Source organism: Pollachius pollachius (assembly GCF_949987615.1).
Source record: "Pollachius pollachius genome assembly, chromosome: 5".
Classification (NCBI taxonomy): domain Eukaryota; kingdom Metazoa; phylum Chordata; class Actinopteri; order Gadiformes; family Gadidae; genus Pollachius; species Pollachius pollachius.
The window spans coordinates 1,354,780-1,371,783 of record NC_136938.1 but is presented as its reverse complement, the minus strand read 5'-3'; the positions used below and the strand labels follow the sequence as shown (position 1 = coordinate 1,371,783).

Below are 17,004 nucleotides of genomic sequence, written 5' to 3'. Positions count from 1 at the left end.
TCTGATTGGCTGCAGGGTGTGCATTAACCCCTGATATACGGACACCTGCTAAGTAGTTCCAGTCAAATTGTCTGTTCAGCCTTTCAAACGAGAGCTGGTAAATTGTGAAAAATGCATTAAACTATTATCAGAAAACGCGGTTATATGCTATAGACCCTATAGCAGGGGTCTGCAACTGGCGGCCCGTGGGCCATAACTGGCCCGCCAGACATAATATCTGGCCCGCCAGATTATTCTGAAGTTATATGATTTTTAAAAAAGTTTTTTATTGATTTTTTGGAATATCGATTATTGAATAGCTCCTGTATATATGTTAGCTGAAGGGCCGGATACAGTAAACTTTTTCTTTTCTTCCTATACAACCGTATTTGAATTTAATTGTATCAAATCTTGCTACTACTCCCGAAAGGTTAGAGACACACTCGTCACGGTCACGCTTAAGCTGCGAGGAGCTGAGGGGGAGTTATTGGAAACTATGCAATACTAAATGAAACAGACCCCCCCTCTATAGGCCTATATACAACAACCATGTGCGCGCTGTCAATCAGCACCCGCCGTGGTCTGTGTGTGTGTGTGTGTGTGTGTGTGTGTGTGTGTGTGTGCGCGCGTGCGCGAGTCTAGACCTCTTTAGAATAATTTGCATATTCCCGAATGTTTTTATTTTTTTATGAATGAAGACATCCGCATGCAAGAAAAAATGTACACTTTATGGTGAAATTATAGACGGTCGCGATTCCCATTGAAACGAATGGCGCGGTGATTCGGTCTTCAAAACGAGAGCTGGTAAATTGTGAAAAATGAATTAAACTGTAATCAGCAACGCGGTTATATGCTATAGACCCTAGAGTATCTGTGGTATAAAGGCTGGGACAAATTTTGAATTATAAATATGAACAATGCAAAACGTTAGCTCTCTGCCTCATAGCTGAGCGGACTATTTACTGGAGGAGTGAACCACGTTTCCGTTGCATAAGAACCTTACGGGAGGGTAATGATTCTTCCAAGTATTAGTCAAACCCTAAGGCGTTACCAGGGAAACAAAGTTATGGCTTGTGAAAAACTTTTTTATTTGGATTGTAAAACGCATGAAAATATAAAATGATCTTAATTCATTTTCTTTGGCAAGTGACCATGGTATAAGCGGGATAATGCTCTTCGAGGTGTCCATTATCAGGAATGATAATGGACACCTCCAAGGCCTCCGCGTCTTCCATTAATTCCTGATAATGGACACCTTGTCGGGCATTATCTCTTACATATACACTATAGCCACTAAATATAGGGAGAGGTGGGCGGACTGGTTGAGCTGACCTGCTAAGAAAGAGAAGACACACACTGGTTATACAATATACATACACTACATATATATATACTATATATCCAGAGTCTATAGCTGGAGGGCCTGGTGGGCGGACTGGCTGAGCTGGTCCTCTGGAGAGGAGAGTTATTTATACTATATACACAGTCTAGTTGTACACTCCCAGCCCGCCGAGACAGAGGAGACACACACATATACTAAATAAAATGTGAATGTGAATGGGGTGTCTAACGGAGCCTTGTGTCCTTGCAGCCGTTCGGGGTGAACCAGCCCGAGCCGTACGTCATGTACACCACGGTGGATTCTAACGGGAGCCTGAAGAACGCCTCAGGTACGGGTAAGGACCCGGACCCTGTGTATCGGTACCAAGGGGAGCAAGGACACTCAGGGAACAATTTCAGCCAATTCAGCTCATCTTCCCAGTTCATTAAAAGCCCATCCTCTGGCTTGAACATGTTTCTACATTTAGCGGAGAAGGTAAGCCGCTCTCAGAGGGGCTAGGGTAGAGGTCTGGTCTTCAGCCTGACGTATGTAGACTCCAGCGTCCTACTGCCGGCTGACAATGACATAAAGAGAGCCTTTATGTCATTGTCTTAACTTCTCCCCTGCCTTGGCTCACCCACATACCCTATCTTCCTCCACACTCTTTTGAGTGTCAGATGCAAAGTCTTGAAAGGAACCACATAATGGCCTTAATCGCAGAGTGAGCAAGGGGGGAGGCGGTACAACGAGCAATGTATCGAGAGAGAGATAGATAACAAGAGAGAGAGAGAGAGAGATCGAGAGTAAGAGAGAGAGAGTGAGAGCAAGAGAGCGAGATCAAGTGAGAGAGAGAAGAAAAGGAGCAGGGCCATGGGCCGATCTTCTGAAATAAAGTGGTTGGTAATTTGGTGGACATTGATAGTTTCAGAGCAGGACAAAGCTCCGGCCCTGGGGGTCATTACAGCCTGGCCCACTCTGTGGGGGGGGGGGGAAATTTCACTGGTGAGAAGAGAGAGAGAATTAACTCTCCATAATGTCTCTCCATAATGTGCCCTAGAGTTAACCCTAACCCTAACTAGGGGTTAACCCTAACCCTAGGGCATGGGGAAACATTCAGACTTGAACAGCGATAAATTAACATTTATGTTGTGATTGCCAATGTGCAAAAAATACTTTCCTGCACATAGAGGCTGATTCGCTTACACGCACACACAAACACACACACTATCTAAATGTCACATTGGGATTTTAAAGGTTACATCTGTTTTATCAACTGTTTGAGCGCTCATGCCTTTACAAGCACACCAATGCACACAAACACACACACAGACACACAGACACACAGACACACACACACACACACACATAAATGCTGCTGCCCAAAAGTCTCACAATGAAAAAGATTGGTGAAAATTCTTTGCAGATTAGGAACCTGTATAAATACCATGGAGGAGCGAGTCAGACACCACTGAAGTAAATTGGCTGCTTGCCTGAAGCAGTTAGAGTCACAAATGTAGCTCAACCACTGCCAGGAGGGACAGACAACCACTGCCAGGAGGGACAGACAACCATTGCCAGGAGGGACAAACAACTGGTGCAGCAAGCAGAGAGTCGGCCACCATGGGCCAACCCCAGACTGACATTTATGGGGATGTTTCAGCAGTAATATACCCGGCATATTTCAGCAGGGGGGTGGGTTGGAGGAGGGGGGTATATTTCAGCAGTGGGCAGGGTTGTAGCAGTAGGATATATTTCAGCAGTGGGTTAGTCCAGCGGCTGATACCCCCACACACGCATTGGGCTCATGGTGGATTTAATGGCTATGGTGTCAGACTAAATGAACACTGCTGATGGTTAGACTAAGACTAAGACTGCTGCGCTATCCAGAGACTGTTTAGCTTGTGGCTTTCCAAAACATCTCAAAGAAAATTTAAATAAATGTAAAAATATGCTGATACGAGTTCAACTGGAGATGAGAGTGTGTGTATCTGCGGGTGTGTAACCTTTTAACGCCAGCCACTGCTAATCCTCTGAACTCATTAGCCTAATTGGACTCTCTCTCTCTCTCTGTATTGCACTGACCATACCCTCACACGCTGGGGGTGGGTACTGTTACCGGCACCACTAACCTGAGATCAGTCCTCTCCTCTCTCAGTTATAATAGTGTTCTGTGTGTCCATTCACTGTCCCATACTGTAAAACGACCCTGTAAATAGTATGCAGCACAAATACTATTAGTTTAATGCAAAGGTTAAGAAAACACCCCAAAAATCTCACCTGCTGTTTAGCGTACTTAATAGCACGCTGGGAAGGAACTTCGGTTGCAGCCGAGGGCTGATTGTTGGAAAGTGCTCATAAAAATACTTACGTCAACCAAGACAGTGAAACAAGTCCAGTTACCTTGAAAAACAACCAGCTACTAGCTAGCCAACGAATGACCTCAAGCTGTAGATGTGGTCCGCAGAGGGGTCTTTATCGTTGCTTGCTGCAAGCTTGTTAACGTTAGCTGCAGGGCTATCGACCTGAAGTCTCTCTCTCTCCCATCTCTCTCTCTCTCACACTGCGGGGAGGAATTATGCTTGTCAATATAAACAGACAAGTTAGCTGTGGAAAGCAACTGCTGGGATTAGTGTAAAGTCTGCCCAATAATACTCATCGGCCTTCTGTCTCTGAAGGCTGGACACAACTCGATAGCAGGCTTAGCACTATGTGATTCCTTTTAATTGTGGTCAGTTAATGAGTCACAGGCTTTGAGGAGCACCCTCAAGAAATATAAAAAGTAAGTGATATGTGATCCTTATCCCCAAGGGCAATCAGCCGCTGGAAACACGAGGTCATTTCCTCGGGGAACAATAATGTATCTGGGTCTGGATCTGTCCAGTAGAGGCAGATTGGTGCAGTAGACTCTAATGTTCTGTAATCATAACATCTCTCTTTAATTGCTGAACGCCAAAGGCCTAACAATCCCTCTGAAGCTTAGCTGGGCTCAGTTCGACAGCTCCGCGTGCCGCCCACGCAGCAGGCAGCCAGTGTTTTCCCCTGCTCCAGCTGTGAGGCCCCTGTCCCCCCACGGCCCAGGAGTCCAGACCGCAGCAGCAGGTTAAAGCACATCTCCATCAGGTTGACATTCTGTCCCTCTGACCCACTTAGTCCTCTCACTTATCATCTGATCTCATCCCCCCGCACCTCTCTGTTCAACCCGCAGAACGTCAGAAGACACACGATTTCTGTGTGCACTTACATGCACTTGTATGTGTGTTTGTGTGTGTGCGTGTCTGTGTCTGTGTTTGTGTTTGTCTGTGAGTGTGTGTGTGTTTGTGTGTGTCTGTGTGTGTCTGTGTGTGTCTACCACATCATTGCTCATCTCAGAGAAGAGTCCTACAGAATGAATACACTTTGAAATCGTAGAGGCATTAACTAACCCACGAACATGTGCATGCACACCCACAAAAACACAAACACAACCACATACACACAGGCTGGCCTGCAACACTTCAGTGCTAAATGAGGAGACTGGGGAATTCTGCTGGCAGATTCTCTGGCTATGCACTCTATCTTTCTCAGTATACCGTTGCTTCAAATGTCCACTGAATCAGCCCACTACACTGATTACACTGAATAAACCCAGCACACTGAATCAGCCCACTGCACTGATTGCACTGAATAAGTCCAGCTTACTGATTACACTGAATCAGCCCAGCTCATTGAATACGCCCGACACAATGAATTACAGCTGAAAAATAAACATTTTAAGTCTATTTTTAAAAGCGCTGTCAGTAAGTTATATACAGTGATCTATTTAGGGGAGCATAACCGAGTTAAACAGACAGAGGACTGCATGGACAGATTGTGGCAAAAAGGAAAGAGATGATATGTTACAGAGAGAGAGAGACATACAGAGAGAGACCCACACACACAGAGAGAGTGTGAGAGCGCGCGAGAGAGAGAGAGCGAGAGAGAGAGCGAGAGAGAGAGAGAGAGAGAGAGAAATTAGCAGAGCAGGGTTATTTTGAGATTAGGTTAAGGGCATAGAGAGTACTCATGACCATGATGTTATGTTTGCAGTAGGTGCTATGTGCATATAGTAAATACAACCTAACCCTACCCTCACCATAACTCTAACCCTACCATGACCCTAACCTCACCATAACCCTAAACATAACCCTGACCTCACCATTACCCCACCATAACCCTAACCTCCTAACCCTAACTTCACCAAAACCCTAACCCTGACCTAACCCTATCACCCTAATGTAATCCTAACCATAACCCTAAACCTATAACCCTAACCATAAACCCTATCACCCTAATGTAATCCTAACCATAACCCTAAACCTATAACCCTAACCATAAACCCTATCACCCTAATGTAATCCTAACCATAACCCTAAACCTATAACCCTAACCATAAACCCTATCACCCTAATGTAATCCTAACCATAACCCTAAACCTATAACCCTAACCATAAACCCTATCACCCTAATGTAATCCTAACCATAACCCTAAACCTATAACCCTAACCATAAACCCTATCACCCTAATGTAATCCTAACCATAACCCTAAACCTATAACCCTAACCATAAACCCTATCACCCTAATGTAATCCTAACCATAACCCTAAACCTATAACCCTAACCATAAACCCTATCACCCTAATGTAATCCTAACCATAACCCTAAACCTATAACCCTAACCATAAACCCTATAACCCTAATGTAATCCTAACCATAACCCTAAACCTATAACCCTAACCATAAACCCTATCACCCTAATGTAATCCTAACCATAACCCTAAACCTATAACCCTAACCATAAACCCTATCACCCTAACCCTGACCTCCTCTTACCTCCCCCCATCTCCCCCCGCCCTCTCCCCCCCTTACCTCCCCCTCCCACTTCGCCCCCCTCCCCTCCCCCTGTGATGAGGAAGAGCAGACGTACCTGAGGCGTTCTTCAGGTTCCCGTTGGAATCCACCGTGGTGTACATGACGTACGGCCCGGGCTGGTTCACCCCGAACGGCTGCAAGGACACAAGGCTCCGTTAGACACCCCGCTTTACACCTCATCTGTATCCTGCACACCTGACCGCTAACCAACACTCAGGGGTCAGGACTGACGATGGAGCAACAGAGCCACACTCAGTACCCAATGAGGGCGGATGGGGAGAAACAGGGATTCGGACGCCACGGTGATGGAGAGGTCTTCATAGCAAGGCGATGGATCGATACAACTGGCTGAATACGAGTGAGAGAACGGCTGCTCTCTGATGAGCGGGCGGCCTCATCACAGCCTCCCTCTATTCCCTCTGTCACATCACAGGCACACACACACACACACACACACACACACACACACACACACAGTGATATGACCCCGTAAAAGTTAAACCGACATACACACACAGGGATATGACCCAATACCAGTTAATCAGACACACACACACACAGGGATATGACCCAATACCAGTTAAACAGACACACACACACACACACATGGGGATATGACCCAATACCAGTTAATCAGACACACACACACACACACACACACACATGGATATGACCCCAAACCAGTTCAACAGACACACACACATGGGGATATGACCCCATACCAGTTCCACAGACACATCAGGGGGGTTGATCAACTGATTAAATGATCAACAAAGACAGAGAATGAGGAAGAGAGGAAGAAGAAGAGAGAGAGCTAAGAAAGAAAGAAAGAAAAGAAAGGATGAGATAGCATAAGAGACGAGGGGAGAGGTGGAGGGCATCCATCAACGCTGTGGTACAGCCAACATACTGGTAGGGTGGAGGCGTGGTACAGCCAACATACTGGTATGGTGGAGGCGTATTACACAGCAACAGATGCAATAGACCCAGCCTCATGCCTAACAGCCTCTTGTCTAACAGCCTCATGCCTAACAATCTCATTTCTAACAGCCTCATTTCTAACAGTCTAATGCCTAACAGTCTCATGCCTAACAGTCTCATGCCTAACAGCCTCATGCCTAACAGCCTCATGCCTAACAGCCTCATGTCTAACAGCATCATGCCTCACAGCCTCATGTCTAAAAGTCTCATATCTAACAGCCTCATGTCTATCAGTCTCATGTCTAACAGCCTCATGCCTAACATTCTCATGTCTAACAGTCTCATGTCTAACAAACTTCAAATGGCTCAGTTTATGGCCAAATAATATGGCCTAATTCTAACATGGAATAAGGTTTTCTTCCACAACTTCCTGAAATAAAGTCCTGAAATAAATTTCGGCAAAGAAAACTTAATACACATATGATATGCGGTAACTGTTGTTCTATTTAATGATATACGCAATACATTATAAACATCGTTTTTTATCAGTATTGTATGCATTATCGTTATCGACTTGTGTTCCTAATATGCATGTGTCCCCCCGTTCATATACATTGCCATGTATATAATCGTATTATGCGTATTATGCGTTACGTGTTTAGTTTGCGTGTGTTTAAACAGATGGACGCACACACGCGCGCCTGCATTCATTCATTCTTTCTTTTTAACACTCACCCGCGGTAAAACAATGTTTTCTCACGATCAAATACTCATCAATCCTAAAAGTTATGGGCATGTACATGATGTTTGTGTCAAGAAACTATGTGTTTGCTGTACGGTGTTTGCAGATGCATTGATTTAAAAGTACAACTTATACCACTGTATCAGCTGTTCTTTCCCAAATAATTTACCAAGGATGTGTGGCTAGGTATTTGAGAGAAGCAAAGTGTATGCGCAAGGTGCACAAGCAACATTATGCATGCACCCTTAAAATAGCATCTGCTATAAATGTGCCACTGACTTTAAACCAGGTATTTCCTGGTTTGTGGCGCAAGTGATTTCTGAAACTGCAAAATAGCACCAGGGAACGTTTGTTCCCTAATTTACCGACGCGTGGCGCAGGAGGGAAAAGAACGCTCTGCGCCAGTTGCAAACTAGACTCAAAGCAGAAGGGCAAACCCGTACAGACATCCATAAATAAGATCAGCTGCATGGGGAAACCTGCCAACGCTACTGAACACTACAGCACCGCTACATGCGGGTGAAGCGTGTTTTACATGAGCCTCCTTGTTACAAGGATCACATTTACAACATATTTAGCACAACAAACTGAGCAACATAATGTGACATTAGACGAGAGCGCTATGGACAGCACTGCAATCAACAACAGCTTCATCTCTGCCAGAGCTATCTTCAGAGGAAAGGCGTGGTGTCATCGCAGAGGTTGGCAAGCTTTTATAGCAGCATGACCCATATCAGAGCTGTCACTCATCGGGGAGAGAACCCCTGTCTCTCTCTCACACACACAGAGAAAGAGAGAGCGAGAGAGACAGAGAGAGAGAGAGAGAGAGAGAGAGAGAGAGAGAGAGGATGGTGTGGTATTGAGAAGGTAAGTAATGCTCTGCCTCCCCTGTCAGAGGCATTGGTGCAGAAAGCTAACTCTCATTTACACATATAGTGCCTAAACGTTGTCTTCTTCAGTGGAAACGTGTTATAATAGAAACTGCTGCCCAGACACAAATAAAACACAAGTGTGAAGGTGGCTGAACGGCAGATGGCTATGCATGAAGACAAGCTCTAATTAAACATACCGCCACCGATGATGATAGTGTGTGGTCTACAGCAGGAGCAGAGCCCCAGAAGGGTATGTGGTGCTACAGGGATGCTAACATGCTACAGCAAGAGAGCCCTTACCGTCACTTTCTGAGGACAGTCGCTGGAACACAGCCCACTGAGCACTGGGAGTAGAGAGGGGGAGAGGGAGGGATGGAGGAGGGAGAACGAGATGAGGAGGGAGAAAAAAAACACGTTAAATGTTTGTGTGGATTTCTTACGTCTTTCTTTGAGGGACATGGACCCGGAGTGAGGCCTTCACCAGCGGGGGACTCTACACCTTCTCATGTCTCCTCGTCTCAGTCGGTCCTGACAGACACACACCTGATTTACCGTCCGTCCGTCGGCCTCAATCAATACAGAGGAGGTGGGAGACCCATTTAAATAAATTAGCAGCAATGAGAGACACAAGAAAAATAAATGCGCTGGCTAATAACCTGTGTGTGAGTGCACTGGTGTGTGTGTGCGTGCATTAGGTGTGTGTGTGTGTTTGTGTGTGTGGGTGGGTGGGTGTGTGTAGTATCCCTCATTTTCCTCAGGCCAATACCTCTGCAGCAGAATCCAGATGCAGCAATCCTGAAAATGTCTTAAACCAGAAAGGTGTCATTGAATGTTTCTTTAAACATACACACGTCGACAAAATTGTTGGTACCCCTCTGTTAATGAAAGAAAAACGCACAATGGTCACTGAAATAACTTGAAACTGACAAAAGTAATAATAAATAAAAATTTACTGAAAATTAACCAATGAAAATCAGACATTGCTTCTGGATTGTGGTTCAACATTTGAACCACAATGGTTAAACATTTTAAAAAACAAACTAATGAAACAGCCCTGGACAAAAATGACGGTACCCCTAGAAAAGATTGAAAATAATTTGACCATAGGGAAATGTTAAACTAAGGTGTGTCCTCTAACTAGCATCACAGGTGTCTTCAAACTTGTAATCAGTCAGTCTGCCTATTTAAAGGGTGAAAAGTAGTCACTGTGCTGTTTGGTGACATGGTGTGTACCACACTGAACATGGACCACAGGAAGCGAAGGAGAGAGTTGTCTCAGGAGAATAGAAAGAAAATTATAGGCAAGCATGTAAAAGGTAAAGGCTATAAGACCATCTCCAAGCAGCTTGATGTTCCTGTGACTACAGTTGCACGTATTATTCAAAGGTTTAAGGTCCATGGGACTGTAGCCAACCTCCCTGGATGTGGCCACAGGAGGAAAATTGATGACAAAATGAAGAGACGGATAATAAGAATGGTAACCAATGAGCCCAGAACAACCTCCAAAGAAATTAAAGGTGAACTCCAAGGTCAAGGTACATCAGTGTCATATTGCACCATCCGTCGTTGTTTGAGCCAAAGTGGACCTAATGGGAGACGACCAAGGAGGACACCACTGTTGAAAGCAAATCATAAAAAAGCGAGACTGGAATTTGCCAAAATGCATATTGACAAGCGACAAAGCTTCTGGGAGAATGTCCTATGGACAGATGAGACAAAACTGAAGCTTTTTGGCAAGGCACATCAGCTCTATGTTCACAGACGCAAAAATGAAGCATACCAAGAAAAGAACACTGTCCCTACTGTGAAACATGGAGGAGGCTCAGTTATGTTCTGGGGCTGCTTTGCTGCATCTGGCACAGGGTGTCTTGAATCTGTGCAGGGTACAATGAAATCTCAAGACTATCAAGGCATTCTGGAGAGAAATGTGCTGCCTAGTGTCAGAAAGCTTGGTCTCAGTCGCAGGTCATGGGTCCTCCAACAAGATAATGACCCAAAACACACAGCTAAAAACACCCAAGAATGGCTAAGAGCAAGACATTGGACTATTCTGAAGTGGCCTTCTATGAGCCCTGATCTAAATCCTATTGAACACCTGTTGAAGGAGCTGAAACATGCCATCTGGATAAGGCACCCTTCCAATCTGAGACAACTGGAGCAGTTTGCTAATGAAGAGTGGGCCAAAATACCTGTTGACAGGTGCAAAAGTCTCATTGACAGTTACAAAAATCGTTTGATTGCAGTGATTGCCTCAAAAGGTTGTGCAACAAAATATTAAGTTAAGGGTACCATCATTTTGGTCCAGGCCTGTTTAATTAGTTTGTTTTTTAAAATGATTCTGTTGAACCACAATTCAAAAGCAATGTCTGATTTTCATTGGTTAATTTTCAGTAAATTTTTATTTATTATTACTTTTGTCAGTTTCAAGTTATTTCAGTAACCATTGTGGGTTTTTCTTTCATTAACAGAGGGGTACCAACAATTTTGTCCACGTGTGTATATTGCATATTTGTACGGATAGCCCAGCTCAGAATTTCGGTGCCATCGTGCTTCTTCATGGTGGTTGTCTAGTAAACCACCTCAGTGAACGACATGACGGGATGCAGCTGATCTTCCTGGCCTTCTGCTCCTCCGAACTGATCGGGGAGACCACTTCCAGATTCATGCTGGCCTGAAGAAGACGCTTGGTGGGCCCAGAGGCACGGAAAGACCTCGACCTCGTCTTGAATATCAGCAGGGACGCACGTTCAACATGAGGATCAATAAGTTAAAGGCTGAGCTGTCAGCAGCCCACCAAAGCTAACTATGATTGATAGATTATACGGTATTGATTTAGCTTTAAAACTGTCAAACCTCGACAGGGAGGAGGACGTAAGGTGGCTGATGGGAGGACGATAGGTAGCTGGAATCATTATGTAAGAGATAATGTATAGAACACCGGTCATTATCGGGAAAATAAGCCCCCGACAGGGCGAACAGGACACCGACACGCAGCGGAGGTGTCCTGTTCGCCCTGAAGGGGCTTATTTTCGATAATGACTGGCGACGTTCTATGCATCATCCCGCTTATTACATGGGTACTTGCTAAAACGAAAAAATAACTTCACGTGGTGTGTCTTTTTACAATTTATTTGTTCCAAGCATTCTTAGTGTTAGAAATAGTCCGCCAAAGACGTTGACGCCGCTTAGCAACCGAAGACGCTGGGGTTGACAAGTTACCGGACTACTTGCTACCAAAGACGTCATTAGAGGCAAAAAATCCTTTGTTTTCCTTGACAGCGGCCAGTTATACTTAGCAACGGTGAATTACCACTAACTCAGCCCCCCTTGTCAATACCAAGGTATACAGAGGAGACGACGGCCGCAGCTGACCTCACCAATGTTTGTTTCACACCGAGAACACTCCAGACAAAATGACATGTTGACCTTCAAAACCTCCAATAAATATGTACCCCTGGTATGAATATGTACCTCTGGTGTAAATATGTACCTCTGGTGTGATATGTACCTCTGTATGATATGTACCTCTGGTATGATATGCACCTCTGTATGATATGTACCTCTGGTGTGTTATGTACCTCTGGTGTGTTATGTACCTCTGGTGTGATATGTACCTCTGTATGATATGTACCTCTGGTATGATATGTACCTCTGTATGATATGTACCTCTGGTGTGTTATGTACCTCTGGTGTGATATGTACCTCTGTATGATATGTACCTCTGGTATGATATGTACCTCTGTATGATATGTACCTCTGGTGTGTTATGTACCTCTGGTGTGTTATGTACCTCTGGTATGATATATACCTCTGGTGTGATATGTACCTCTGGTGTGATATGTACCTCACAATGCCAACGCTGGCTCATGCTTTGCTCTGTTGGTAACATTGTTCTGCAGTTAGTCACACTCCAAATCTTTCAGTGGCAAATCTGCTCGCAAAGTTTGGCACAAGGATGTCAAGAGGAGGAGACGGTTTTATCGGCATGTCGGAGAAAAGGTCACTTTGCTGCCAAACCTTCGCAGGCGAAGTATAGGGAGAAGAAACATTCAACGGTTCCCCTTCTTTAATTTGGTTGTGATGTCGGGCACTGGGAGCCACCAGAGAGACAATGTGGTCCCTTTGCTCATTACTGTAAACCATCTATCAATAAATAAAAGCTATCACAGGATTATATGATGATAACAATGAATTATACCAGGCCAGTCCCCCAACCCGTTTGTTTGACTATTGGAAAGCCAAACGCGGACCACTGTACGAACAGAGGTCACCTGGATAGAGCCTGAGCCAGCCCCCGTAGAGGTCTCTGGTCTCTAGGTCCTCCTAGAGGTCTCTGGTCTCTAGGTCGTCCTCAGACGATTTCTCCAGCGGTCTCTTCACTGGCTGGTTGGCGAGTTTATATGTCTGTGATCATACCTCTAATGTGTCTGTGTGTGCATGCATGCATACGCAAATGTTTTTTTGTGTTGTGAACGCGCACGTGTCAGATTAGAAAGTAGCTAATTAAAAATCCAGTAACTGGAATTGTTCGCCTACACTGAATTAAATAGCCCAGGCCAAGTAACCATGGTTGAGTGATTGAGAGAGAGAGAGAGAGAGAGAGAGAGAGAGAGAGAGAGAGAGAGAGAGAGAGAGAGAGAGAGAGAAAGAGAGATAAAGAGAGACAGAGACAAAGACAGAGAGAGAGAGAGAGAGAGCGAAAGAGAGAGGGAAAGACGGAGAGAGAGAGACGGGGAGCAGAGATCGTACCGCTGTGGTCGTCCTTCACGACTCAGCGCCCCCCCACTGCTCCAGGGACCGTAAGTCAATGTGTGTCTATCAGTGTGTGTGTCTGCGTACATGCGCGAGCGCGTGTGTGTGTGTCTGCGTCTCCATCAGTGTCTGTGTGTGTGTGTATCTGCACACGCGCTCGTGTATGTGTGTGTATGTGTGTGTGTGTGTGTCTGAGTGCGTGTGTGTGTGCGATTTCTCATGCGGTGCATGTGTATTTTTAGTATGTATTCGTGTGTACGTGTGTTTGTGAAGCTTGTTAGCATCAAGTGTTCATTACATCCTAGAAGTTGGAGAACCGGATAAACAGCATTGATTAGGGTTCTGTACTGTTAGGCCTCTGGTTCTGTACTGTTTGGGTTCTGGTTCTGTACTGTTAGGCCTCTTGTTCTGTACTGTTAGGCCTCTGGTTCTGTACTGTTTGGGTTCTGGTTCTGTACTGTTAGGCCTCTGGTTCTGTAGTGTTAGGCCTCTGGTTCTGTACTGTAGAGGTTCTGGTTCTGTACTGTTAGGCCTCTGGTTCTGTACTGTTAGGCCTCTGGTTCTGTATTGTTAGGCCTGCGGTTTTGTGCTGTTAGGCTTCTGGTTCTGTACTGTTAGGCTTCTGGTTCTGTACTGTTGGGGTTCTGGTTCTGTACTGTTGGGGTTCTGGTTCTGTACTGTTAGGCCTCTTGTTCTGTACTGTTGGGGTTCTGGTTCTGTACTGATGGGGTTCTGGTTCTGTACTGTCTGGGTTCTGGTTCTGTACTGTTGGGGTTCTGGTTCTGTACTGTTAGGCCTCTGGTTCTGTACTGTTGGGGTTCTGGTTCTGTACTGTTGGGGTTCTGGTTCAGTACTGTTTGGGTTCTGGTTCTGTATTGTTTGAGTTCTGGTTCTGTATTGTTTGAGTTCTGGTTCTGAACTTGAATCCCCAGATGAGGCCCCACAAGCAGAGAACTCAAAGTCCCAAACCAGATCCTAGAACAGCTCCCAAATGTCCTGGAGAAAAAACATCCTGGGATCGCAGCTTATATTACACACACACACACACACACACACACACACACACACACACACACACAGACAGACAGACAGACACACAGCCATTTTTCCAGTGCAATATTAGGACTGATGGCAGTTGTCTGGCACAAGACTACGCACTCATGTGGAGATTTAACTGTTCTGTCTCATGTGTGTGTGTGTGTGCGTGCGTTAGTAGTGTGTAAGATGAGTAAACGGTACAGAGTGCATGGGATGTTTGTTGTAGTGGCCAACAATGAGTCAGCGTGTGATGTATGTCTCAGATGAACACAGGAGGACATGAGAGAGGGATGGATGATGCTGGGGGGAAGGAGCTATTTTTAGAGTAAGGGACTGTGAGAACGGCGCGGTTGGAGATGTGTCCGCAACATCCAGAGTGTTTACATTCTAAATGAGGAGATACATTAAGTTTTTGATTTAAAGGTCCCATGGCATGCTACTTTGTGGATGCTTTAATATAGATACTAGTAGTCCCCAAACACAGTATTTGAAGACGTTCCTGAAATTCAGCCTTGGTGCAGAATTACAGCCACTATGAGCCAGCCATGACACCAGAGCAGAACGGTTATCCAAATAACAAGGAAGTGTACAACACCTGCGTTACAATCCTGGAGCTCTATATCTAAATAATATCATATAATACATAGATATCTATATCATATAATACATATGATCACGGCCAAAAGCTGTGTGCGCCTCCAGACGATTTTATGAATCACAAACGACTTTGTCGGGTTCTCCGACGTCTCTGGTTCTTCCACTTCCACATCAATCTGAAGTAGACTGAACGGCGTGCTGCCTGCTGCCCGCTGCTGGGCGGTGGTGCTTCGCGGCGGTGGTGCTTCGCGGCGGCGGTGCCTTGCGGTAACCGGCGGCAGGCAGCATGGCGCAGTTCATGTACTTCAGGGAGTCAAAGCCAAAGTTACTTTCCCCCAATACCTTCTCAACCATGGCTGAAATAACCCCAACTACAGTCTCGTTGTGGAAATACAAGAGACGTCAAAGAACCGACGTGTTATTTGCCATAACACTAACAGCAAACACTTGCGTTACAGTGTGTGTAATCACACACACACACATGCGGCGCTCGCACGGTCGTGTCTCATTGGTGGGCCAAATTATCTGGGCGGGAAAGGCAGAGAAAGGGGAGGAACTTAGAACCCTTGATGACATAAGGGACCACATTCCAAATCAGCGCGCTTGAGCCTCCGCTTTTTCAAAGGCGAGCAGAACACCTAGTGCTCGTTTTACACCGAACACCGAAGTTTTAGCCACTGGGTGACCATAGGCAGGCTAGGGGAACTCATATTTATGTAAGAAAACCTCATAAAGTGAGATTTTCATGCCATGGGACCTTTAAATAAATAAGTGCAATTTAGTTTGAGAGCTCTCGATTAAGTGCAGCAATACAAATGTGTGTGTGTGTGTGTGTGTGTGTGTGTTTTGTATTTTTCTTTTTTTTTTTACAATTCAGTAGTTAAATAATTATTTCATAATATATATTCTCATTTCGTCATAACACGTAGACCTGCCTACAGGAAACAGTTTATATTGTTATCCAATGTGGTGTTAATAGTACAGAAGATAGGGAACCTCAAAGAAACATAGCATACTAAATCCCAATCGCAATATCGGTGTAAAAAATTTCCAGTGTGACCAGGTCACACGTGAACGCACAACGTCCAAACGCACACAGTCCAAACGCACAACGCCCAAACGCACACGCTGCAGTCAGGTAGGGACACATGTCAGCATGAGGGTCCACTGGTAGACATACGCAAACACACACACACACAAACACACACACGCACAGATACACACACATATATACAAACATGCAATGTGATGTTGGGCGCTGAGTGCGCGGGTTTGAGTGCTTTGCTTCCTGCCCTCATCTGGCTAATTTTGCTGACCTAGAGGCTGACTGGCTGTTTTAGTCAGCCATGCCACCTTCGAACACCCCCACATCCTCATCACTCTCACACACACCGTCAGCATCCAAGGAACGCACATCAGAGTACTAACCGTACCATTACACCTGGTCCCTACGTTACACCTGGTCCGTTACATCTGGTCCCTACCGTAACACCTGCGCCCTACCGTTACACTTGGTCTGTTACATCTGGTCCCTACGTTACATCTGGTCCCTACCGTTACACCTGGTCCGTACGTTACATCTGGTCCCTACGTTACATCTGGTCCCTACCGTTACACCTGGTCCCTACGTTACATCTGGTCCGTACGTTAGACCTGGTCCGTTACACCTGGCCCCTACAGTTACACCTGGTCCCTACGTTACATCTGGTCCCTACCGTTACACCTGGTCCGTACGTTACATCTGGTCCCTACGTTACATCTGGTCCCTACGTTACATCTGGTCCCTACGTTACACCTGGTCCGTACGTTACATCTGGTCCGTACGTTAGACCTGGTCCGTTACACCTGGCCCCTACAGTTACACCTGGTCCCTACCACTACACCTTGCCCCTAC

The 17,004-nt window shown here is 45.5% G+C and overlaps 1 protein-coding gene across 2 annotated transcripts in view; it reads right to left on the bottom strand.

Moving 5' to 3' along the window:
- Nucleotides 1–17,004, bottom strand: part of itfg1 (integrin alpha FG-GAP repeat containing 1) — an 85,757-nt gene that overhangs the window by 8,002 nt on the left and 60,751 nt on the right. For both annotated transcript variants that reach the window (XM_079737240.1, XM_079737241.1), the window contains exons 13-14: nt 9,024–9,067; nt 6,244–6,322 (exon numbers count right to left, since the gene is read on the bottom strand). In XM_079737240.1, coding sequence (XP_079593366.1) covers nt 6,244–6,322; nt 9,024–9,067 — 123 coding nt within the window. The remainder of the gene's footprint in view (nt 1–6,243; nt 6,323–9,023; nt 9,068–17,004) is intronic.